The sequence below is a fragment of the Oncorhynchus masou genome, unplaced genomic scaffold (genome assembly GCF_036934945.1).
Source record: "Oncorhynchus masou masou isolate Uvic2021 unplaced genomic scaffold, UVic_Omas_1.1 unplaced_scaffold_1306, whole genome shotgun sequence".
NCBI classification, from domain to species: domain Eukaryota; kingdom Metazoa; phylum Chordata; class Actinopteri; order Salmoniformes; family Salmonidae; genus Oncorhynchus; species Oncorhynchus masou.
Genome location: NW_027002919.1, coordinates 9,082 through 35,633, shown reverse-complemented (window position 1 = coordinate 35,633; position 26,552 = coordinate 9,082). Strand labels below are relative to the sequence as shown.

General features: G+C 44.6%; 1 protein-coding gene across 1 annotated transcript; it reads left to right on the top strand.

Annotated features, from left to right (window-relative positions):
- Positions 1–1,735: 1,735 nt before the first annotated feature.
- Positions 1,736–25,798, top strand: LOC135530261 (ciliary neurotrophic factor receptor subunit alpha-like). Its single transcript, XM_064958610.1, has 3 exons — positions 1,736–1,815; positions 20,052–20,097; positions 25,517–25,798. The coding sequence occupies exons 1-3, from the start codon at positions 1,736–1,738 to the stop codon at positions 25,796–25,798; spliced, it is 408 nt and encodes a 135-aa protein (XP_064814682.1).
- Positions 25,799–26,552: the final 754 nt, after the last annotated feature.

Genomic DNA, 26,552 nt, shown 5'->3' with positions numbered 1-26,552 from the left:
AATTTGAAAGGAAACACTTTTAAGTTTGTGGAAATGTGAAAGGAATGTAGGAGAAAATATCACATTAGATCTGGTAGAAGATAATACAAAGAAAAATAAAACGTTATTTTGTATTTGTTTTGTACCATCTTTGAAATGCAAGAGAAAGGCCATAATGTATTATTCCAGCCCAGCAATTTAGATTTTAGCCACTAGATGGCAGCAATATATGTGCAAAGTTTTAGACTGATCCCAATCAACCATTGTATTTCTGTTTAAAAAATTGTATCAAGACTGTCCAAATGTGCCTGATTTGTTTATACATAACTTTTCATGTTCAAAATGGTGCTCTCTCTCAAACAATAGCATGGTATTATTTCAATGTAATAGCTCACATTAGGCTACTGCGAGTGTGATCACAGAGTCATCAGGAACAGCTGGTGCTCTCATGCAGGCTTCAGTGTTGCTTACCTGAAAGAATGCATAGAAGTAATTGAACTTGTCTGGTAGGGTCGTGTTACTGGGCAGCTCAGGGCTGGAGTCAGTGTAGTAAGATTCAATCTTAGTCCTGTATTAATGCTTTGGATTGTTTAATGGTTTGTTTGAGGGTCTAGCGGGTTTTCTTATAAGCATCTGGGTTAGAGTCCCGCTCCTTGAAAGTGGCAGCTCTATGTTTTAGCTCACCACGAATGTTGGCTGTAATCCACGGCTTCTGGTTTGTGTATGTACGTACGGTCACTGAGGAGACAACGTCATTGATGCAGCCAGTGACTGATGTGGTGTATTCCTCAATGCAATCGGAAGAATCCGGGAACATATTCCAGTCTGTGCTAGCAAAACAGTCCTGAAGCTTAGCATTTGCATCATCTGACCACTTCCATATTGAGCGAGTCACTAGTACTTCCTGCTTTAGTAGCCATCAGGAGGATAGAATTATGGTCAGATTTGCCAAATGGAGGGCAAGGGAGAGCTTTGTACGTGTCTCTGTGTGTGGAATAAAGGTGGTCTAGTGTTTTTTCCCCTCTGATTGCACATGTAACATGCTGGTATAAATGAAGTATAACTGATTTAAGTCCCCGGCCACCAGGAGCTCGGCCTCTGGATAAGCATTTTCTCTTGTTTGCTTATCAATCAAACTCAATCAATCACATTTATTTATGAAGCGCTTTTTAAATCAGCTGATGTCACAAAAAGCTATACAGAAACCCAGCCTAAAACCCCAAACAGCAAGCAATGCAGATGTAGAAGCTTGGTTGACTTAAATAGCTTGTTGAGTGTGGTCTTTTTGTGGTGGTAAATAGACAGCTACGAAAAATATAGATGAAATTTTGCTATAAATAATGTGGTCTACAGTTTATCATGAGACACTCTACCTCAGGCGACCAAAACGTTAATAAATCGTCCTTAATATTAGATTTCTCACACCAGCTGTTGTTGACAAATAGACACAGACCTCCACCCCTTGTTTTACAAGAGGCATCTGTTCTATCTTGCCGATGCAAGGAAAACCCAGCCAACTGTATATTATCTATGTTGTCGTTCAGCTGCAACTCTGTGAAACATAAGATATTAAAGTTTTTAAATGTCCCATTGGTAAGATAGTCTTGAACGAAGCTCATCCAGTTTATTCTCCAGTGATTGCACGTTGGCCAATAAGGCAGATGGTAGAGGCGGGTTACCCAATCACCGATGAATTCTCACAAGGTACCTGGACCTGCGTCCCCTGTATCGCTGTCTTTTCTTTATGCTAATGACAATGATTTGGGCCTGGTCCGGTATCAGCAGTAAATCCTTTGCCTCAGACACGTTAAAGAAAAAATCTTTGTCCAGTTCGAGGTGAGTAATCGCTGTTCTGACATCCAGAAGCTCTTTTCAGTTGTAATAGATGGTGGCAGAAACATTGTGTACAAAATAAGTTACAACGCAAACACAAAAAATGCAACAAAAAAAAACTAAAAAACACAACACAGTTGGTTAGGAGCCCGTAAAACGGTAGCCATCCCCTCCGGCACCAATGTTTCAGCTATCAGCCCATCATCTGAATGTTTCAGCTACCAGCCCATCATCTGAATGTTTCAGCTATCAGCCCATCAACTGCATGTTTCAGATACCAGCTCATTGTCTTAATGTTTCAGCAATCAGCCCATCATCTGAATGTTTCAGCTATCAACCAGTCATCTGAATGTTTCAGCTATCAGTCCATCATCTGGAGGTTTCAGCTATCAGTCCATCATCTGGAGGTTTCAGCTATCAGCCAGTCATCTGGAGGTTTCAGCTATCAGCCAGTCATCTGGAGGTTTCAGCTATCAGTCAGTCATCTGGAGGTTTCAGCTATCAGCCAGTCATCTGGAGGTTTCAGCTATCAGCCAGTCATCTGGAGGTTTCAGCTATCAGCCAGTCATCTGGAGGTTTCAGCTATCAGCCAGTCATCTGGAGGTTTCAGCTATCAGCCAGCCATCTGAATATTTCAGCTCTCAGCCCATAATCTGAATGTTTCAGATATCAGCCCATCATCTGAATGTTTCAGCTATCAACCCATCACCTGAATGTTTCAGCTATCAGCCCAACATCTGAATGTTTCAGCTATCAGCCCATCACCTGAATGTTTCAGCTATCAGCCCATTGTCTGAATTTTTCAGCTATCAGCCCATCACCTGCATGTTTCAGCTATCAGTCAATCATCTGGAGGTTTCAGCTATCAAACAGTCATCTGGAGGTTTCAGCTATCAGCCCATCATCTGAATGTTTCAGCTATCAGCCCATCATCTGGAGGTTTCAGCTATCAGCCAGTCATCTGGAGGTTTCAGCTATCAGCCCATCACCTGAATGTTTCAGCTATCAGTCCATCATCTGGAGGTTTCAGCTATCAAACAGTCATCTGGAGGTTTCAGCTATCAGCCCATCATCTGAATGTTTCAGCTATCAGCCCATCATCTGGAGGTTTCAGCTATCAGCCAGTCATCTGGAGGTTTCAGCTATCAGCCCATCACCTGCATGTTTCAGCTATCAGTCCATCATCTGGAGGTTTCAGCTATCAAACAGTCATCTGGAGGTTTCAGCTCTCAGCCCATCATCTGAATGTTTCAGCTATCAGCCCATCATCTGAATGTTTCAGCTATCAGCCCATCATCTGGAGGTTTCAGCTATCAGCCAGTCATCTGGAGGTTTCAGCTATCAGCCAGTCATCTGAATATTTCAGCTCTCAGCCCATAATCTGAATGTTTCAGATATCAGCCCATCATCTGAATGTTTCAGCTATCAACCCATCACCTGAATGTTTCAGCTATCAGCCCATCATCTGAATGTTTCAGATATCAGCCCATCATCTGAATGTTTCAGCTATCAGCCAGTCATCACCTGAATGTTTCAGCTATCAGCCCATTGTCTGAATTTTTCAGCTATCAGCCCATCATCTGAATGTTTCAGCTATCAGCCCATCACCTGCATGTTTCAGCTATCAGTCCATCATCTGGAGGTTTCAGCTATCAAACAGTCATCTGGAGGTTTCAGCTATCAGCCAATCATCTGAATGTTTCAGCTATCAGTCCATCATCTGGAGGTTTCAGCTATCAGCCAGTCATCTGGAGGTTTCAGCTATCAGCCAGTCATCTGAATATTTCAGCTCTCAGCCCATAATCCGAATGTTTCAGATATCAGCCCATCATCTGAATGTTTCAGCTATCAACCCATCACCTGAATGTTTCAGCTATCAGCCCATCATCTGAATGTTTCAGCTATCAGCCCATCATCTGAATGTTTCAGCTATCAGCCAGTCATCTGAATGTTTCAGCTATCAGCCCATCATCTGAATGTTTCAGCTATCAGCCCATCATCTGAATGTTTCAGCTATCAGCCCATCATCTGAATGTTTCAGCTATCAGCCCATCATCTGAATGTTTCAGCTATCAGCCCATCACCTGCAAGTTTCAGCTATCAGTCCATCATCTGGAGGTTTCAGCTATCAAACAGTCATCTGGAGGTTTCAGCTATCAGCCAATCATCTGGAGGTTTCAGCTATCAGCCCATCATCTGAATGTTTCAGCTATCAGCCCATCACCTGCAGGTTTCAGCTATCAGTCCATCATCTGGAGGTTTCAGCTATCAAACAGTCATCTGGAGGTTTCAGCTATCAGCCAATCATCTGGAGGTTTCAGATATCAGCCCATTCTCTGATTGTTTCAGCTATCAACCCATCACCTGAATGTTTCAGCTATCAGCCCAACATCTGAATGTTTCAGCTGTCAGCCCATTACCTGAATGTTTCAGCTATCAGCCCATCATCTGAATGTTTCAGCTATCAGCCCATCACCTGCATGTTTCAGCTATCAGTCAATCATCTGGAGGTTTCAGCTATCAAACAGTCATCTGGAGGTTTCAGCTATCAGCCCATCATCTGAATGTTTCAGCTATCAGCCCATCATCTGGAGGTTTCAGCTATCAGCCAGTCATCTGGAGGTTTCAGCTATCAGCCCATCACCTGAATGTTTCAGCTATCAGTCCATCATCTGGAGGTTTCAGCTATCAAACAGTCATCTGGAGGTTTCAGCTATCAGCCCATCATCTGAATGTTTCAGCTATCAGCCCATCATCTGGAGGTTTCAGCTATCAGCCAGTCATCTGGAGGTTTCAGCTATCAGCCCATCACCTGAATGTTTCAGCTATCAGTCCATCATCTGGAGGTTTCAGCTATCAAACAGTCATCTGGAGGTTTCAGCTATCAGCCCATCATCTGAATGTTTCAGCTATCAGCCCATCATCTGAATGTTTCAGCTATCAGCCCATCATCTGGAGGTTTCAGCTATCAGCCCATCACCTGCATGTTTCAGCTATCAGTCCATCATCTGGAGGTTTCAGCTATCAAACAGTCATCTGGAGGTTTCAGCTATCAGCCAATCATCTGAATGTTTCAGCTATCAGTCCATCATCTGGAGGTTTCAGCTATCAGCTCATCATCTGAATGTTTCAGTTATCAGCCCATCATCTGGAGGTTTCAGCTATCAGCCAGTCATCTGGTGGTTTCAGCTATCAGCCAGTCATCTGAATATTTCAGCTCTCAGCCCATAATCCGAATGTTTCAGATATCAGCCCATCATCTGAATGTTTCAGCTATCAACCCATCACCTGAATGTTTCAGCTATCAGCCCATCATCTGAATGTTTCAGCTATCAGCCCATCATCTGAATGTTTCAGCTATCAGCCCATCACCTGCAAGTTTCAGCTATCAGTCCATCATCTGGAGGTTTCAGCTATCAGTCCATCATCTGGAGGTTTCAGCTATCAGCCCATCATCTGAATGTTTCAACAATCAGCCCATAGTTTTAATGTTTCAGCTATCAGCCCATCATGTGAATGTTTCAGCTGTCAGCCCATCATCTCCATGTTTCAGCTATCAGTCCATAATCTGGAGGTTTCAGCTATTAAACAGTCATCTGAATGTTTCAGATATCAGTCCATCATCTGAATGTTTCAGCTATCAGCCCATCATCTGAATGTTTCAGCAATCAGCCCATAGTTTTAATGTTTCAGCTATCAGCCCATCATCTGAATGTTTCCGCTATCAGCCCATCGTCTGAATGTTTCAGCTATCAGCCAATAGTCTTAATGTTTCAGCTATCAGCCCATCGTCTGAATGTTTCAGCTGTCAGCCCATCGTCTGAATGTTTCAGCAATCAGCCCATAGTTTTAATGTTTCAGCTATCAGCCCATAGTCTGAATGTTTCAGCTGTCAGCCCATCATCTGCATGTTTCAGCTATCAGCCCATAGTTTTAATGTTTCAGCTATCAGCCCATCATCTGAATGTTTCCGCTATCAGCCCATCGTCTGAATGTTTCAGCTATCAGCCAATAGTCTTAATGTTTCAGCTATCAGCCCATCGTCTGAATGTTTCAGCTGTCAGCCCATCGTCTGAATGTTTCAGCTATCAGCCCATCGTCTAAATGTTTCAGCTATCAGCCCATCATCTGAATGTTTCCGCTATCAGCCCAACATCTGAATGTTTCAGCTATCAGCCCATCGTCTGAATGTTTCAGTATTTATTTATTTAACTAGGCAAGTCAGTTAAGAATAAAATCTTATTTACAATGACGGCCGACTCCGGTCGATGCTGGGCAAATTGAGTGCTGCCCTATGGGACTCCCAATCACCGTCAGATGTCATATAGCCTGGATTTGATCCAGGTACTGTAGTGATGCCTCTTGCACTGAGATGCAGTGCCTTAGACCGCTACGCAACTCGGGAGCTATCAGACCCTAGTCTTAATGTTTCAGCTATCAGCCCATCTTAATATTTCAGCTCTCAGCCCATATATTCCAAAACATGCATCCTGTTTGCATCAAGGCACTAAAGTAATACTGAATACAAAGTGTTTTGTTTAGGGCAATTCCAAAACACATTACTGAGTAGCACCACTCATATTTTCAAGCATGGTGGTGGCTGAGTCATGTTATGGATATGCTTGCAATCATTAAGGACTGGGGAGTTTTTCAGGGTAAACAAATAAATAGAATTTAGTTTAGCACAGGAAAAATCCTAGAGGAAAACCTGGTTAAGTCTGCTTTCCACAAGACACTGGGGGATTAATTCACCTTTCACCAGGACAATAACCTGAATTACAAGGTCAAATCTACACTGGAGTTGCATGCCTAGAAATCATTGAATGTTCCTGAGTGGCCTAGTTACAGTTTTAACTTAAACGTCTCTAGGATAGGGGGCAGCATTTGGAATTTTGGATGAAAAGCATGCCCAAATTCAACTGCCTGCTACTCATCCCCAGAAGATGAGATATGCATATTATTAGTAGATTTCTAGATTTTCTATCCAGATTAGTAGATTTGGATAGAAAAAACTCTGGCGTTTCTAATACTGTTTGAATCATGTCTGTGAGTATAACAGAACTTATGTAGCAGGCGAAACCCCGAGGACAAACCATTCAGAATTATTATTTTTTGAGGTCACTCTCTTTTCAATGGGTTTTCATTGGGGATCCAGATTTCTAAGGGACTTACAGTTCCTACCTTCCACTGGATGTCCCCAGTCTTTAGAAATTCGTTGAGGTTTTTCCTTTGTGTAATGAAGAAGAAGCCGTGTTCAAAACGAGGGTCACTTCATGTGTTTATTAGAGGCGCATGACTAGAAAGCAGTTTGCTTTCCTCCTGTATTGAACACAGAACATCCCATCTTCAATTTTATTGATCCTTTACTTTAAATACCTAAAATTGTATTACAAAAGTAGTTTACAGGTAACTTTTGAGATATTTTGCAGCCACGTTGCGCAAGTTGGAACCGGTGTTTTTCTGGATCAAACTCGCCAAATAAATGGACATTGTGGATATATACGGACGGAATTAATCGAACAAAAGGACCATTTGTGATGTTTATGGGACATATTGGAGTGCCAACAAAAGAAGCTCGTCAAAGGTAAGGCATGATTTATATTTTTATTTCTGCGCTTTGTGTCGTGCCTTTAGGGTTGAAATATGGTTTCTCTCTTTGTTTACAGGGGTGCTATCCTCAGATAATAGCATTGTTTGCTTTCAGAAAAGCCTTTTTTAAATCTGACATGTTGGCTGGATTCACAACACGTGTAACTTTAATTTGGTATCTTACATATGTGATTTCATGAAAGTTAGATTTTTTTGTAATTTATTTAAATTTGGCACACTGCATTTTCACTGGCTTTGATCCCAGAGAGGTTAAATCAGCTTAAAAAACATGACAAGACTTAAAAATGTCTGTCTTTCAATGTTCAACAACCAAATTGACAGTGCTTGAAGAATTTAAAAAATAATAATGTGAAAATATTGTACAATCCAGGTCTGCAAACTCTTAGAGACTTACCCAGAAAGACTCACAGCTGTAATCCAAAGGTGTATTGATCGTCTGTTGAAGAAGGTGTGGACCAAAGCGCAGCGTGGTAAACTGTATCCTCTCTACCTCTGTAACGATCGTCTGTTGAAGAAGGACCAAAGCACAGCACGGTAAACGGTATCCTCTCTAGTTCTGTAACGATCGTTTGTTGAAGAAGGACCAAATCACAGCACGGTAAACGGTATCCTCTAGTTCTGTAACGATCGTTTGTTGAAGAAGGACCAAAGCGCAGCGTGGAAAATGGTATCCTCTCTAGTTCTGTAACGATCGTTTGTTGAAGAAGGACCAAAGCACCACACGGTAAATGGTATCCTCTCTAGTTCTGTAACGATCGTTTGTTGAAGAAGGACCAAAGCTGCATCGTCTGTTGAAGAGGTGTGGAAAACGGTATCCTCTCTAGCTCTGTAACGATCGTCTTTTGAAGAAGGACCAAAGCACCACACGGTAAACGGTATCCTCTCTAGCTCTGTAACGCTCCTCTGTGGAAGAAGGACCAAAGGACCACACAGTAAATGGTATCCTCTCTAGTTCTGTAACGATCGTTTGTTGAAGAAGGACCAAAGCGCAGCGTGGAAAACGGTATCCTCTCTAGCTCTGTAACGATCGTCTTTTGAAGAAGGACCAAAGCACCACACGGTAAACGGTATCCTCTCTAGCTCTGTAACGATCGTCTGTTGAAGAAGGTGTGGACCAAAGCACAGCGTGGTACACGGTATCCTCTCTAGCTCTGTGATCAACGATCGTCTGTTGAAGAAGGTCTGTGGAAGGACCAAAGCACACACGTGTTAAACGGTATCCTCTCTAGCTCTGTAACGATCGTCTGTTGAAGAAGGTGTGGACCAAAGCATCCTCTCTAGCTCTGCGTGTCCTTTGAAGAAGGACCAAAGCACCACGGTATCCTCTCTAGCTCTGTAACGATCGTCTGTTGAAGACCAAAGATGTGGAGCTCTGTAAATCGTCTGTTGAAGAAGGTGTGGACCAAAGCACGTTAAATGGTCATACTTTTATAAAGTAACAATCGTCTGTTGAAGAAGGTGTGGACCAAAGCACCGCACGTTAAATGGTCATACTTTTATTTCCACTCAACACTAAATAACATTAATAACAAAGAGAATGAACAAAAACTGGAACAGTCCTGTAAACACCCCTACTCTTACGATAAGTGTCATGGGATCTTTAATGACCTCAGAGATTCAGGACACCTGTTTAACATTCCATCCGAAAGACGGCACCCTACACAGGGCAGTGTCCCCAATCACTGCCATGGGGCATTGGGACATTTTTTTAAATGTATTATTATTATTATTTTTATTTTTTAGACCAGAGGAAAGAGTGCCTCCTACTGGCCCTCCAACACCACTTCCAGCAGCATCTAGTCTCCCATCCAGGAACTGACCAGGACCAACACTGCTTAGATTCAGAAGCAAGCCAGCAGTGGAATGCAGGGTGGTATGCTGCTGGCTACTGTAATTAGGGGTAAAGGATAGATAATAGACAGTAACAGCAGTATACTGTAGTTAGGGGTAAAGGACAGATAATAGACACTAACAGCAGTATACTGTAGGTAGGGGTAAAGTGACAAGACAACAGAAGAGATAATAGACAGTAACAGCAGTATACTGTAGGTAGGGTTAAATGATAGATAATAGACAGTAACAGCAGTATACTGTAGGTAGGGATAAAGGATAGATAATAGACAGTAACAGCAGTATACTGTAGGTAGGGGTAAAGGACAGATAAGACAGTAACAGCAGTATACTGTAGGTAGGGGTAAAGTGACTAGACAACAGGATAGATAATAGACAGTAACAGCAGTATACTGTAGGTAGGGGTAAAGGGTAGATAATTGACAGTAACAGCAGTATACTGTAGGTAGGATAGATAATAGTAAAAGTATACTGTAGGATAATAGACAGTAATAGCAGTATACTGTAGGTAGGGGTAAATGATAGATAATAGACAGTAACAGCAGTATACTGTAGGTAGGGGTAAAGTATAGATAATAGACAGTAACAGCAGTATTCTGTAGGTAGGGGTAAAGGATAGATAATAGACAGTAACAGCAGTATACTGTGGTAAAGTGACAAGAAGAGTAGACAGGCAGTAAAGGGTAGTTAAAGGATAGATAATATACAGTAACAGCAGTATACTGTAGGTAGGGGTAAAGGATAGATAATAGACAGTAACAGCAGTATACTGTAGGTAGGGGGTAAATGATAGATAATAGACAGTAACAGCAGTATACTGTAGGTAGGGGTAAAGTATAGATAATAGACAGTAACAGCAGTATACTGTAGGTAGGGGTAAAGGATAGATAATAGACAGTAACAGCAGTATACTGTAGGTAGGGGTAAATGATAGATAATTAACAGTAACAGCAGTTGTAGGTAGGGGTAAAGGATAGATAATAGACAGTAACAGCAGTATTCTGTAGGTAGGGGTAAAGAATAGATAATAGACAGTAACAGCAGTATACTGTAGGTAGGGGTAAAGGGTAAAGGATAGATAATAGACAGTAACAGCAGTATACTGTAGGTCTGGGTAAAGGATAGATAATAGACAGTAACAGCAGTATACTGTAGGTAGGGGTAAAGGATAGATAATAGACAGTAACAGCAGTATACTGTAGGTAGGGGTAAAGGATAGATAATAGACAGTAACAGCAGTATACTGTAGGTAGGGGTAAAGTATAGATAATAGACAGTAAAAGCAGTATTCTTTAGGTAGGGGTAAAGGATAGATAATAGACAGTAACAGCAGTATACTGTAGGTAGGGGTAAAGGATAGATAATAGACAGTAACAGCAGTATACTGTAGGTAGGGGTAAAGGATATATAATAGACAGTAACAGCAGTATACTGTAGGTAGGGGTAAAGGATAGATAGACAGTAACAGCAGTATACTGTAGGTAGGGGTAAAGGATAGATAATAGACAGTAACAGCAGTATACTGTAGATAGGGGTAAAGAATAGATAATAGACAGTAACAGCAGTATACTGTAGGTAGGGGTAAATGATAGATAATAGACAGTAACAGCAGTATACTGTAGGTAGGGGTAAAGGATAGATAATAGACAGTAACAGCAGTATACTGTAGGTAGGGGTAAAGGATAGATAATAGACAGTAACAGCAGTATACTGTAGGTAGGGGTAAAGGATAGATAATAGACAGTAACAGCAGTATACTGTAGGTAGGGGTAAAGGATAGATAATAGACAGTAACAGCAGTATACTGTAGGTAGGGGTAAATGATAGATAATTAACAGTAACAGCAGTTGTAGGTAGGTGTAAAGGATAGATAATAGACAGTAACAGCAGTTGTAGGTAGGTGTAAAGGATAGATAATAGACAGTAACAGCAACGGGTACTGTAGCAATTTGATTCGTTATTTAGAAGTCTTGTTTTAACAGTCTTATGGCTTGATGGAAAAGCTGTTCAGGATATTGTTGTTTCCAGACCTACTCTACTGGTACTCCTTGCTGTGCGGTAGCAGAGAGAACAGTCCTGGGTGGCTGGAGTCTGGAGCCTCAGGGAGGACCATGTTAATTCCTTAGCGCTACTTGAAGCTCTCGTGCCCCTCCGCTTCCCATTGACTCCGTACCGTCTGTTTACAGTCTGGAGCCTCAGGGAGGACCATGTTAATTCCTTAGCGCTACATGTTAATTTAGAAGCTCGTGCCCTCCGCTCTCGTGCCCTCCGCTTCCCCATTGACTCCGCTTCCCATTGACTCCGCACCGTCTGTTTACAGTCTGGAGCCTCAGGGAGGACCATGTTAATTCCTTAGCGCTACTTGAAGCTCTCGTGCCCCTCCGCTTCCCATTGACTCCGTACCGTCTGTTTACAGTCTGGAGCCTCAGGGAGGACCATGTTAATTCCTTAGCGCTACTTGAAGCTCTCGTGCCCCTCCGCTTCCCATTGACTCCGTACCGTCTGTTTACAGTCTGGAGCCTCAGGGAGGATCATGTTAATTCCTTAGCGCTACTTGAAGCTCTCGTGCCCCTCCGCTTCCCATTGACTCCGTCATTGACCGTCTGTTTACAGTCTGGAGCCTCAGGGAGGACCATGTTAATTCCTTAGCGCTACTTGAAGCTCTCGTGCCCCTCCGCTTCCCATTGACTCCGTACCGTCTGTTTACAGTCTGGAGCCTCAGGGAGGACCATGTTAATTCCTTAGCGCTACTTGAAGCTCTCGTGCCCCTCCGCTTCCCATTGACTCCGTACCGTCTGTTTACAGTCTGGAGCCTCAGGGAGGACCATGTTAATTCCTTAGCGCTACTTGAAGCTCTCGTGCAGTCCCTCCATATTTAATTCCTTCCCATTGACTCCATTACCGTCTGTTTACAGTCTGGAGCCTCAGGGAGGACCATGTTAATTCCTTAGCGCTACTTGAAGCTCTCGTGCCCCTCCGCTTCCCATTGACTCCGTACCGTCTGTTTACAGTCTGGAGCCTCAGGGAGGACCATGTTAATTCCTTAGCGCTACTTGAAGCTCTCGCTACTTGCTCCCTCCGCTTCCCATTGACTCCGCACCGTCTGTTTACAGTCTGGAGCCTCAGGGAGGACCATGTTAATTCCTTAGCGCTACTTGAAGCTCTCGTGCCCCTCCGCTTCCCATTGACTCCGTACCGTCTGTTTACAGTCTGGAGCCTCAGGGAGGACCATGTTAATTCCTTAGCGCTACTTGAAGCTCTCGTGCCCCTCCGCTTCCCATTGACTCCGTACCGTCTGTTTACAGTCTGGAGCCTCAGGGAGGATCATGTTAATTCCTTAGCACTACTTGAAGCTCTCGTGCCCCTCCGCTTCCCATTGACTCCGTACCGTCTGTTTACAGTCTGGAGCCTCAGGGAGGACCATGTTAATTCCTTAGCGCTACTTGAAGCTCTCGTGCCCCTCCGCTTCCCATTGACTCCATACCGTCTGTTTACAGTCTGGAGCCTCAGGGAGGACCATGTTAATTCCTTAGCACTACTTGAAGCTCTCGTGCCCCTCCGCTTCCCATTGACTCCGTACCGTCTGTTTACAGTCTGGAGCCTCAGGGAGGACCATGTTAATTCCTTAGCGTCTACTTGAAGCTCCTCGCTACTTGAAGTGCCCCTCCGCTTCCCATTGACTCCGTACCGTCTGTTTACAGTCTGGAGCCTCAGGGAGTTGATTCCTTCATGTTAATTCCTTAGCACTACGTCTGTTTACAGTCTGAGCCTCAGGGAGGACCATGTTAATTCCTTAGCACTACTTGAAGCTCCGTGCCCCTCCTCCCATTGACTCCGTACCGTCTGTTTACAGTCTGGAGCCTCAGGGAGGACCATGTTAATTCCTTAGCGCTACTTGAAGCTCTCGTGCCCCTCCGCTTCCCATTGACTCCATTGTCGCACCGTCTGTTTACAGCCTGGAGCCTCAGGGAGGACCATGTTAATTCCTTAGCGCTAATAGAAGCTCTCGTGCCCCTCCGCTTCCCATTGACTCCGTACCGTCTGTTTACAGTCTGGAGCCTCAGGGAGGACCATGTTAATTCCTTAGCGCTAATAGAAGCTCTCGTGCCCCTCCGCTACCCATTGACTCCGTACCGTCTGTTTACAGTCTGGAGCCTCAGGGAGGACCATGTTAATTCCTTAGCGCTACTTGAAGCTCTCGTGCCCCTCTGCTTCCCATTGACTCCGTACCGTCTGTTTACAGTCTGGAGCCTCAGGGAGGACCATGTTAATTCCTTAGCGCTACTTGAAGCTCTCGTGCCCCTCCGCTTCCCATTGACTCCGTACCGTCTGTTTACAGTCTGGAGCCTCAGGGAGGACCATGTTAATTCCTTAGTTTACAGCTACCTTGAAGCTCTCGTGCCCCTCCGCTTCCCATTGACTCCGTACCGTCTGTTTACAGTCTGGAGCCTCAGGGAGGACCATGTTAATTCCTTAGCGCTACTCTGTTTACAGTCTGGAGCCTCAGGGAGGACCATGTTAATTCCTTGCTACTTGAAGCTCGTGTGCCCCTCCGCTTCCCATTGACTCCGTACCGTCTGTTTACAGTCTGGAGCCTCAGGGAGGATCATGTTAATTCCTTAGCACTACTTGAAGCTCTCGTGCCCCTCCGCTTCCCATTGACTCCGTACCGTCTGTTTACAGTCTGGAGCCTCAGGGAGGACCATGTTAATTCCTTAGCGGCGCTTGAAGCTCTCGTGCCCCTCCGCTTCCCATTGACTCCGTACCGTCTGTTTACAGTCTGGAGCCTCAGGGAGGATCATGTTAATTCCTTAGCACTACTTGAAGCTCTCGTGCCCCTCCGCTTCCCATTGACTCCCACCGTCTGTTTACAGTCTGGAGCCTCAGGGAGGACCATGTTAATTCCTTAGCGCTACTTGAAGCTCTCGTGCCCCTCCGCTTCCCATTGACTCCGTACCGTCTGTTTACAGCCTGGAGCCTCAGGGAGGACCATGTTAATTCCTTAGCGCTAATTGAAGCTCTCGTGCCCCTCCGCTTCCCATTGACTCCGTACCGTCTGTTTACAGTCTGGAGCCTCAGGGAGGACCATGTTAATTCCTTAGCGCTAATAGAAGCTCTCGTGCCCCTCCGCTTCCCATTGACTCCGTACCGTCTGTTTACAGTCTGGAGCCTCAGGGAGGACCATGTTAATTCCTTAGCGCTACTTGAAGCTCTCGTGCCCCTCCGACTTCCCATTGACTCCGTGAAGCTCTCCGTCTGTTTACAGTCTGGAGCCTCAGGGAGGACCATGTTAATTCCTTAGCGCTACTTGAAGCTCTCGTGCCCCTCCATTGACTCCTTCCCATTGACTCCTGTTACAGTCTGGAGCCTACCGTCTGTTTACAGTCTGGAGCCTCAGGGAGGACCATGTTAATGAAGCTCTCGTGCCCCTCCGCTTCCCATTGACTCCTTCAGGGAGGACCATGTTAATTCCTTGCGCTACTTGAAGCTCTCGTGCCCCTCCGTCCATTGCTACCGTCTGACAGTCTGGAGCCTCGTGCCCTCCGCTTCCCATTGACTCCGTACCGTCTGTTTACAGTCTGGAGCCTCAGGGAGGATCATGTTAATTCCTTAGCACTACTTGAAGCTCGTGCCCCTCCGCTTCCCATTGACTCCGTACCGTCTGTTTACAGTCTGAGCCTCAGGGAGGACCATGTTAATTCCTTAGCGCTACTGCTTCCCATTGAAGCTCTCAGGAGACCATGTCAGCGCTACTTCGAAGCCCCTCCGCTTCCCATTGACTCCGTACCGTCTGTTTACAGTCTGGAGCCTCAGGGAGGACCATGTTAATTCCTTAGCACTACTTGAAGCTCTCGTGCCCCCTCCGCTTCCCATTGACTCCGTACCGTCTGTTTACAGTCTGGAGCCTCAGGGAGGACCATGTTAATTCCTTAGCGCTACTTGAAGCTCTCAGTGCCCTCCGCTTCCCATTGACTCCGTACCGTCTGTTTACAGCCTGGAGCCTCAGGGAGGACCATGTTAATTCCTTAGCGCTAATAGAAGCTCTCGTGCCCCTCCGCTTCCCATTGACTCCGTACCGTCTGTTTACAGTCTGGAGCCTCAGGGAGGACCATGTTAATTCCTTAGCGCTAATGAAGCTCTCGTGCCCCTCCGCTTCCCATTGACTCCGTACCGTCTGTTTACAGTCTGGAGCCTCAGGGAGGACCATGTTAATTCCTTAGCGCTAATAGAAGCTCTCGTGCCCCTCCGCTTCCCATTGACTCCGTACCGTCTGTTTACAGTCTGGAGCCTCAGGGAGGACCATGTTAATTCCTTAGCGCTAATAGAAGCTCGTGCCCCTCCGCTTCCCATTGACTCCGTACCGTCTGTTTACAGTCTGGAGCCTCAGGGAGGACCATTTAATTCCTTAGCGCTACTTGAAGCTGCCCTCGTGCCCTCCGCTGGAGCCTCAGGGAGGACCATGTTAATTCCCATTGACTCCGTGACTCCGTCTGTTTACAGTCTGGAGCCTCAGGGAGGACCATGTTAATTCCTTAGCGCTAATAGAAGCTCTCGTGCCCCTCCGCTTCCCATTGACTCCGTACCGTCTGTTAACAGTCTGGAGCCTCAGGGAGGACCATGTTAATTCCTTAGCGCTAATTGAAGCTCTCGTGCCCTCCGCTTCCCATTGACTCCGTACCGTCTGTTTACAGTCTGGAGCCTCAGGGAGGACCATGTTAATTCCTTAGCGCTACTTGAAGCTCTCGTGCCCCTCCGCTTCCCATTGACTCCTACCGTCTGTTTACAGTCTGAGCCTCGTGTTAATTCCTTAGCACTACCGCTCGTGCCCCTCCGCTTCCCATTGACTCCGTACCGTCTGTTTACAGTCTGGAGCCTCAGGGAGGACCATGTTAATTCCTTAGCGCTACTTGAAGCTCTCGTGCCCCTCCTCTTCCCATTGACTCCGTGCCTCTGTTTACAGTCTGGAGCCTCCCATTGCACTACTTGAAGCTCTCGTGTCTCCTCTTCCCATTGACTCCGTCTGTTTACAGTCTGGAGCCTCAGGGAGGACCATGTTAATTCCTTAGCGCTACTTGAAGCTCTCGTGTTCTCCGCTTCCCATTGACTCCGTACCGTCTGTTTACAGTCTGGAGCCTCAGGAGGACCATGTTAATTCCTTAGCGCTACTTGAAGCTCTCGTGCCCTCCGCTTCCCATTGACTCCGTACCGTCTGTTTACAGTCTGGAGCCTCAGGGAGGATCATGTTAATTCCTTAGCACTACTTGAAGCTCTCGTGCCCCTCCGCTTCCCATTGACTCCGTACCGTCTGTTTACAGTCTGGAGCCTCAGGGAGGACCATGTTAATTCCTTAGCGCTACTTGAAGCTCGTGCCCCTCCGCTTCCCATTGACTCCGTACCGTCTGTTTACAGTCTGGAGCCTCAGGGAGGACCATGTTAATTCCTTAGCACTTGAACGTGCCCCTCCGATTGACTCCGTACCGTCTGTTTACAGTCTGAGCCCAGGGAGGACCATGTTAATTCTTAGCGCTACTTGAAGCTCTCGTGCCTCTCCGCTTCCCATTGACTCCGTCTGTTTACAGTCTGGAGCCTCAGGGAGGACCATGTTAATTCCTTAGCATTGACTACCGTCTGTTTACAGTCTGGAGCCTCAGGGAGGACCATGTTATTCCTTAGCCTCCGCGTGCCCCTCCCCATTGACTCCGTACCGTCTGTTTACAGTCTGGAGCCTCAGGGAGGACCATGTTAATTCCTTAGCGCTACTTGAAGCTCTCGTGCCCTCTCCGCTTCCCATTGACTCCGTACCGTCTGTTTACAGTCTGGAGCCTCAGGGAGGACCATTTTAATTAGCGCTACTTAGTGCCCCTCCGCTTCCCATTGACTACGTCTGTTTACAGTCTGGAGCCTCAGGGAGGACCATGTTAATTCCTTAGCACTACTCTCGTGCCCCTTCCCATTGACTCCGTACCGTCTGTTTACAGTCTGAGCCTCAGGGAGGACCATTTTAATTCCTTAGCGCTACTTGAAGCTCGTGCCCCTCCGCTTCCCATTGACTCCGTACCGTCTGTTTACAGTCTGGAGCCTCAGGGGAGGACCATGTTAATTCCTTAGCGCTACTTGAAGCTCTCGTGCCCCTCCGCTTCCCATTGACTCCGCACCGTCTGTTTACAGTCTGGAGCCTCAGGGAGGACCATGTTAATTCCTTAGCGCTACTTGAAGCTCTCGTGCCCTCCGCTTCCCATTGACTCCGTACCGTCTGTTTACAGTCTGGAGCCTCAGGGAGGACCATGTTAATTCCTTGAAGCTCGTACTTGAGCTCGTTGCCCCTCCGCTTCCCATTGAAGCGTCTGTTTACAGTCTGGAGCCTCAGGGAGGACCGCATGCCCCTCCCATTGACTCTCGTACCGTCTGTTTACAGTCTACAGGAGCCTCAGGGAGGACCATGTTAATTCCTTAGCGCTTCTTAGCGCTACTCTGTTTACAGTCTCTCAGGTGCCCTCCGCTTCCCATTGACTCCGTACCGTCTGTTTACAGTCTGGAGCCTCAGGGAGGACCATGTTAATTCCTTAGCGCTACTTGGAAGCTCTCGTGCCCCTCCGCTTCCCGACTACCGTCTGTTTACAGTCTGGAGCCTCAGGGAGATCATGTTAATTCCTTAGCACTACTTGAAGCTCTCGTGCCCCTCCGCTTCCCATTGACTCCGTACCGTCTGTTTACAGTCTGGAGCCTCAGGGAGGACCATGTTAATTCCTTAGCGCTACTTGAAGCTCTCGTGCCCCTCCGCTTCCCATTGACTCCGTACCGTCTGTTTACAGTCTGGAGCCTCAGGGAGGACCATGTTAATTCCTTAGCACTACTTGAAGCTCTCGTGCCCCTCCGCTTCCCATTGACTCCGTACCGTCTGTTTACAGCCTCGCTATTGTTATTTTATTGTTTTACTTTTTTTCCTTGAGTTTATTTCGTAGATATGTTTTTAACTGTTCTTAAAGCTGCATTGTCGGTTATAAGCAAACATTTAAGGTGTACAGCTGCTGTACTCGGAGAACGTGACAAATAAAATGTTCTTTGATTTAATACGAGGGTGGAGTGGAAATCATCTGTGGATCTGTTGGGGAACATTGGAGTGGGTCCATGTTGTTGTCCTCTGTTTGCCACTGTTTGGTCTGATGTCTCTCTCTCTCTGTATACATTTGAAGTCGGAAGTTTACATACACTTAGGTTGGAGTCATTAAAACTCATTTTTCAACCACTCCACAAATTTCTTGTTAACAAACTTTCATTTGGGAAGTCGGTTAGGATATCTACTTTGTGCATGACACAAGTCATTTTTCCAACAATTGTTTACAGACAGATTATTTCCTTATAATTCACTGTATCACAATTCCAGTGGGTCAGAAGTGTACATACACTAAGTTGACTGTGCATTTAAACAGCTTGGATGTATTTCAAGGCCTACCTTCAAACTCAGTGCCTCTTTGCTTGACATCATGGGAAAATCAAAAGAAATCAGCCAAGACCTCAGAAAATAAAATGGAGTCATACCGCCCAGGAAGGAGCTGCGTTCTGTCTCCTAGAGATGAAGGTACTTTGGTGTGAAAAGTGTAAATCAATCCCAGAACAACAGTAAAGGACCTTGTGAAGATGCAGGAGGAAAGAGGCACAAAAGTATCTATATCCACAGTAAAACGAGTCCTATATCGACATAACCTGAAAGGCCGTTCAGCAAGGAAGAAGCAATTGCTCCAAAACCGCCATAAAAAAGCCAGACTACGGTTTGCAACTGCACATTGGGACAAAGATCAGACTTTTTGGAGAAATGTCCTCTGGTCTGATGAAACAAAAATAGAACTGTTTGGCCATAATGACCATCGTTTTGTTTGGAGGAAACAGGGAGAGGCTTGGTCGAAGAACACATCCCAATTGTGAAGCACGGGGTGGCAGCATCATGTGTGGGGGTGCTTTTTTGCTGCAGGAGGGACTGGTGCACTTCACAAAATAGATGGCTTCATGAGGAATAGATGGCATCATGAGGAAAATTATGTGGATATACTGGAGCAGCATCTCAAGACATCAGTCAGGAAGTTAAAGATTGGTCGCAAATGTGTCTTCCAATTGGACAATGACACCAAACATACTTTAAAAAAAATGGCTTAAGGACAACAAAGTCAAAGTATTGGAGTGACCATCACAAAGCCCTGACCTCAATCCTATAGAAATGTTGTGGCAGAACTGAAAAAGCGTGTGCGAGCAAGGAGGCCTACAAACCTGACTCAGTTATATCAGCTCTGTCAGGAGGAATGGGCCAAAATTCACCCAATTTATTGAGGGAAGCTTGTGGAAGGCTATTCAAAATGTTTGACCTGTTAAACAATTTATAGGCAATGCTATAAAATGCTAATTGAGTGTATTTAAACTTCTGACCTACTGGGAGTGTGAATAAATAAATTAAAGCTAAAATAAATAATTCTCTCTACTATTTTTTTGACATTTCACATTCTTAAAATAAAATGGTGATTCGAACTGACCTAAGACAGGGAATGTTTACTAAGATGAAATGTCATTAATTGTAAAAAAATATGTATTTGGCTAAGGTGTGTACATTTCTGACAACTGTATATATTATATTGTGGTGATGTGAACCCCAACCCATTTCTCTCCCTGTAGTGAAACCAGACCCCCTGAAAGGGTGGTGGCCACTCCCATCCCCAGCAACGTGCGTCGTCTGGAGGTCACCTGGAACAGTCCTCAACCTGGCCTGATGTAGAGATCTTCCCCTGAAGTACTTTCCTACGATACAGACCCCTCATTAGAGACCAGTGGCAACACGTGAGTCAGAGCCTTTCTATCACTACTGTAGTAGCTGGGTGAATGTAGTATCTACACTGCATGATGAACAATGTGAAAGATCACCTTTCCTTTATACAGTCTGCAGTCTCCAATGCACTACCATCCTCTCAATACCACTGCATTACCATCCTCTCAATACCACTACATTACCATCATCTCAATACATATGCATTACCATCATCTCAATACCAATGCATTGCCATCCTCTCAATACCAATGCATTACCATTCATATCAATACCAATGCATTACCATTCATCTCAATACCAATGCATTACCATCATCTCAATATCAATGCATTACCATCCTCTCAATACCAATGTATTACCATTCATCTCAATACCAATACATTACCATCCTCTCAATACCAATGCATTACCATTCATCTCAATACCAATGCATTACCATCATATCAATACCAATGCATTACCATCATCTCAATACCAATGCATTGCCATCCTCTCAATACCAATGCATTACCATCCTCTCAGTACCAATGCATGATCATTCCTCTCAATACCAATGCATTACCATCCTCTCAGTACCAATGCATGATCATTCCTCTCAATACCAATGCATTACCATTCCTCTCAATACCAATGCATTACCATCCTCTCAATACCAATGCATTACCATTCATCTCAATACCAATGCATAACCATCCTCTCAATACCAATGCATTACCATTCATCTCAATATCAATGCATTACCATCCTCTCAATACCAATGCATTACCATTCATCTCAATACCAATGCATTACCATCCTCTCAATACCAATGCATAACCATCCTCTAAATACCAATGCATTACCATCTTCTCAATACCAATGCATTACCATCATCTCAATACCAATGCATTACCATCATCTCAATAACAATGCATTACCATCCTCTCAATACCAATGCATTCATTCCTCTCAGTACCAATGCATTACCATTCCTCTCAATACCAATGCATTACCATCCTCTCAATACCAATGCATTACCATCATCTCAATAGCAATGCATTACCATTCCTCTCAATACCAATGCATTACCATCATCTCAATACCAATGCATTACCATTCCTCTCAATACCAATGCATTGCCATTCCGCTCAATACCAATGCATTACCATTCCTATAAATAACAATACATTACCATCCTCTCAATACCAATGCATTACCATTCCTCTCAATACCAATGCATTACCATCCTCTCAATACCAATACATTACCATCATCTCAATACATATGCATTACCATCATCTCAATACCAATGCATTGCCATCCTCTCAATACCAATGCATTACCATTCATCTCATACCAATGCATTACCATCATCTCAATATCAATGCATTACCATCTCTCAAGTACCACGCATGTATTACTATCTACCTCAATACCAATACATTACCATCCATTACCATTCATCTCAATACCAATGCATTACCATTCATCTCAATACCAATGCATTACCATTAATCTCAATACCAATGCATCAATACCATCATCTCAATACCAATGCATTATTCTCCATCCTCAGCATCATCTCAATACCAATGCATTACCATCATCTCAATACCAATGCATGTACCAATCATCAATACCATCCATCTCAATACCAATGCATTAGCATCATCTCAATAACAATGCATTACCATCCTCTCAATACCATGCATTCATTCCTCTCAATACCAATGCATTACCATCTTCTCACCAATACCAATGCATTACCATCATATCAATACCAATGCATTACATAAATAGCAATCATTACCATTACCATTACCATTCCTCTCAATACCAATGCATACCAATGCATTACCATTCCTCCAATAACAATACATTACCATCCTCTCAATACCAATGCATTTATCATCTCAATACCAATGCATTACCATCTCAATACTACATTACCATCATCAATACCAATGCATTACCATCATTCAATATCAATGCATTACCATCCTCTCAATATCAATGCATTACCATCCTCAATCAATGTACCAATGCATTACATTCATATCATACCAATGCATTACCATCCTCTCAATACCAATGCATTGCCATCCTCTCAATACCAATGCATATCAATACCATTCCTCTCAATACCAATGCATTACCATCCTCTCAATACCAATGCATGATCATTCCTCTCAATACCAATGCATTAACATTCTCTCAATACCAATGCATCAATACCCATTACCATTCATCTCAATACCAATGCATTACCATCCTCTCAATACCAATGCATTACCATTCATCTCAATACCAATGCATAACCATCCTCTCAATACCAATGCATTACCATTCATATCAATACCAATGCATTACCATCCTCTCAATACCAATGCATTACCATTCATATCAATACCAATGCATTACCATCATCTCAATACCAATGCATAACCATCCTCTAAATACCAATGCATTACCATCTTCTCAATACCAATGCATTACCATCCTCTCAATACCAATGCATTACCATCATCTCAATAACAATGCATTACCATCCTCTCAATACCAATGCATTCATTCCTCTCAGTACCAATGCATTACCATTCCTCTCAATACCAATGCATTACCATCCTCTCAATACCAATGCATTACCATCATCTCAATACCAATGCATTACCATTCCTCTCAATACCAATGCATTACCATCATCTCAATACCAATGCATTACCATTCCTCTCAATACCAATGCATTGCCATTCCGCTCAATACCAATGCATTGCCATTCCGCTCAATACCAATGCATTACCATTCCTCTCGATAACAATACATTACCATCCTCTCAATACCAATGCATTACCATTCCTCTCAATACCAATGCATTACCATCATCTCAATACCGATGCATTACCATCCTCTCAATACCAATACATTACCATCATCTCAATACCAATGCATTACCATTCATCTCAATATCAATACATTACCATCCTCTCAATATCAATGCATTACCATCCTCTCAATAACAATGCATTACCATCCTCTCAATACCAATGCATTACCATTCATCTCAATACAAATGCATTACCATCCTGTCAATACCAATGCATTACCATTCCTCTCAATACCAATGCATTACCATCCTCTCAATACCAATGCATTACCATCATCTCAATACCAATGCATTACCATTCATCTCCATACCAATGCATTACCATCCTCTCAATACCAATGCATTACCATTCCTCTCAATACCAATGCATTGTCATTCCTCTCTATACCAATGCATTACCATTCCTCTCAATACCAATGTATTACCATCCTCTCAATACAAATGCATTACCATCCTCTCAATACCAATGCATTACCATCATCTCAATACCAATGCATTACCATCCTCTCAATACCAATGGATTACCATCCTCTCAATGCCGATACATTACCATCCTCTCAATATCAATGCATTGCCATTCCTCTCAATACCAATGCATTACCATACATCTCAATACAATGCATTACCATCCTCTAAGTACCAATGCATTACCATCATCTCAATACCAATGCATTACCATCCTCTCAGTACCAATGCATTACCATCATCTCAATACCAATGCATTACCATTCCTCTCAATACCAATGCATAAACATTTCCTATAGATGAATCCTGCCTAAATTGTACTGAGTTCTGCCATGATGCCCTGATCAGAGGTCAGATTCCCTCCATCACTGGTTTCATGTGTTTGCAGAATGTTAGTGTACGTATTGATTATACTTTCTATATTACAGAGGACAGGGCTCACATTTCTTCCTGGACAGTAGACTGTATAATTGATATACGAAGTCATGAACTCGGTGGGACGTCGATGGAATATTCTCCAAACCCTCATAAAACCCATGAAATGTGTCTTGAACATGAATATCGTATGTTACCAACGTTCTGTGTGTTTGGTCGGACACTACATCCTAATACTGAGTTCCACTCCCCTTTGTGCCCTCAGAACATCAGGTCATAGACTGTACAAGGTGTCGAACGCGTTCCACAGGGATGCTGGCCCATGTTGACTACAATGCTTCCCACAGTTGTGTCAAGTTAGCTGGATGTCCTTTAGGTGGTGAACCATTCTTGACACACAGGAAACTGTTGAGTGTGTAAAACCCAGCAGCGTTGCAGTTCTTGACACACCCAACCAGTGCGCCTGGCACCTAATACCATACCCCGTTCAAAGGCACTTAAATATTTTGTCTTGCCCGTTCACCCTCTGGCACACATACACAATCCATGTCTCAATTGTCTCAAGGCTTAAACATTCTTCTTTAACCTGTCTCCTCCACTTCATCTACACTGATTGAAGTGGATTCAAAAGGGATCAGCCTCTGGATTCACCTGGTCAGTCTATGTCATGGAAAGAGCAGGTGTTCCTAATGTTTTGTCCACTCAGTGTCTATACAACTATGTAAAATGTTGTTTTTGATGTTGAGACGGCTGCAGTGGACCCTTAAAGGAGTTGTCCCTGGATGTAACAGCTCTGAAGTTCTTCAATCATTTCTCTCTTCTTCTTCTTTCTCTAGGTTGGAACACTGACATCCCTTTCTTGCAGTATTCAGTGACACTCAATATGGATTGTTTGTTGTTGTTTGGTTTTAATCCTCCATTCCCACATGTTCCCACTATTTGATACATGAAAAACCTTTGGTTCAGGTGGTCAGGCTATTCGTCATGTCAGGGGAAGTGGTGACGGTATGACGAGCAGCAGCCTGGGAGCAGAGTGTTGAAACGACACGTTGTTTCCTTCTCACAGACAGGTGTAGAACTGGTTATTCCCAGTGTAATAGTGTTTCCCTAAAGGAGATTTGTTTTCTCCATAATGGGTTGAAGTGCCTCCATCTACTAATGCTGACCATGTGGTCCACATCAGCAGTGATCCTCAGTATTGTTAGTTCGTTGTTGTGTCATTTATTACATCACTTTGTTTTAATCAATAATATCACACTTCCTGTGTGTCTACCTCTTCTTTCTGATTGGCTGTCTGGTGCTTCTCTCTGATTGGTGTGTTTCAGGTGGAGTTGTCAGACAGTACGGCCCACAACATAACGGATGGTACTTCTCTGATTGGTGTGTTTCAGGTGGAGTTGTCAGACAGTACGGCCCACACCATAACGGATGGTGCTTCTCTCTGATTGGTGTGTTTCAGGTGGAGTTGTCAGACAGTACGGCCCACAACATAACGGATGGTACTTCTCTCTGATTGGTGTGTTTCAGGTGGAGTTGTCAGACAGTACGGCCCACACCATAACGGATGGTGCTTCTCTGATTGGTGTGTTTCAGGTGGAGTTGTCAGACAGTACGGCCCACACCATAACGGATGGTGGTTCTCTGATTGGTGTGTTTCAGGTGGAGCTGTCAGACAGTACGGCCCACACCATAACGGATGGTGCTTCTCTCTGATTGGTGTGTTTCAGGTGGAGTTGTCAGACAGTACGGCCCACACCATAACGGATGCGTACGCAGGGAAGGAGTACATCATCCAGGTGGCGGCTAAGGACATGGAGATCGGCACCTGGAGTGACTGGAGCGTCGCGGTGCACGCCACCCCCTGGATGGACAAACCCCAACAGATTCCCTCCACCACCGAGCAGGAACCAATCCTCGGTACGTACCCCAACCCTGACCCAAACCCTGACCCAAACAGATCCCCTTCACCACCGAGCAGGAACCAATCCTCGTACGCATCCCAACCCTGACGTCACCCCCAACCCTGACGCCAACCCTGACCCAAACAGATTACCTCCACCACCGAGCAAGAACTGCTCCTCAGTATGTAGCCATTAACACACCCTCTTCGGAGGACACATTTTGATATTTTTTCAGCTTTTCTGTTACATACATTTTACATACATGGTACTTTTACATAAAGAAATCACATAACAATAATTAATTAACAAACAAAGCTCTTTAATCCTGCCCCTCAGCCTCTCTCAGCCCATCCCACCTATCACCATAGACCTCATCTCTTTAATCCCTCCCCCTCAGCCACTCTCAGCCCATCCCACCCATCACCATAGACCTCAGCTCTTTAATCCTCCCCTCAGCCACTCTCAGCCCATCCCACCTATCACCATAGACCTCAGCTCTTTAATCCTCCCCCTCAGCCACTCTCAGCCCATCCCACCTATCACCATAGACCTCATCTCTTTAATCCCTCCTCAGCCACTCTCAGCCCATCCCACCTATCACCATAGACCTCATCTCTTTAATCCCTCCCCTCAGCCACTCTCAGCCCATCCCACCTATCACCATAGACCTCATCTCTTTAATCCCTCCCCTCAGCCACTCTCAGCCCATCCCACCTATCACCATAGACCTCATCTCTTTAATCCCTCCCCTCAGCCACTCTCAGCCCATCCCACCTATCACCATAGACCTCATCTCTTTAATCCCTCCCCCTCAGCCACTCTCAGCCCATCCCACCTATCACCATAGACCTCATCTCTTTAA

What these genes read in the sequence shown, in the direction of transcription:
- LOC135530261 (XM_064958610.1), top strand. Translation starts at nt 1,736, where the DNA reads ATGATTTGGGCCTGGTCCGGTATCAGCAGTAAATCCTTTGCCTCAGAC. An exon ending in AAATCTTTGTCCAGTTCGAG is followed by an intron (nt 1,816 to 20,051) that starts GTGAGTAATCGC and finishes CTTCCCCTGAAG; the next exon opens with TACTTTCCTACGATACAGAC. An exon ending in TTAGAGACCAGTGGCAACAC is followed by an intron (nt 20,098 to 25,516) that starts GTGAGTCAGAGC and finishes GGTGTGTTTCAG; the next exon opens with GTGGAGTTGTCAGACAGTAC.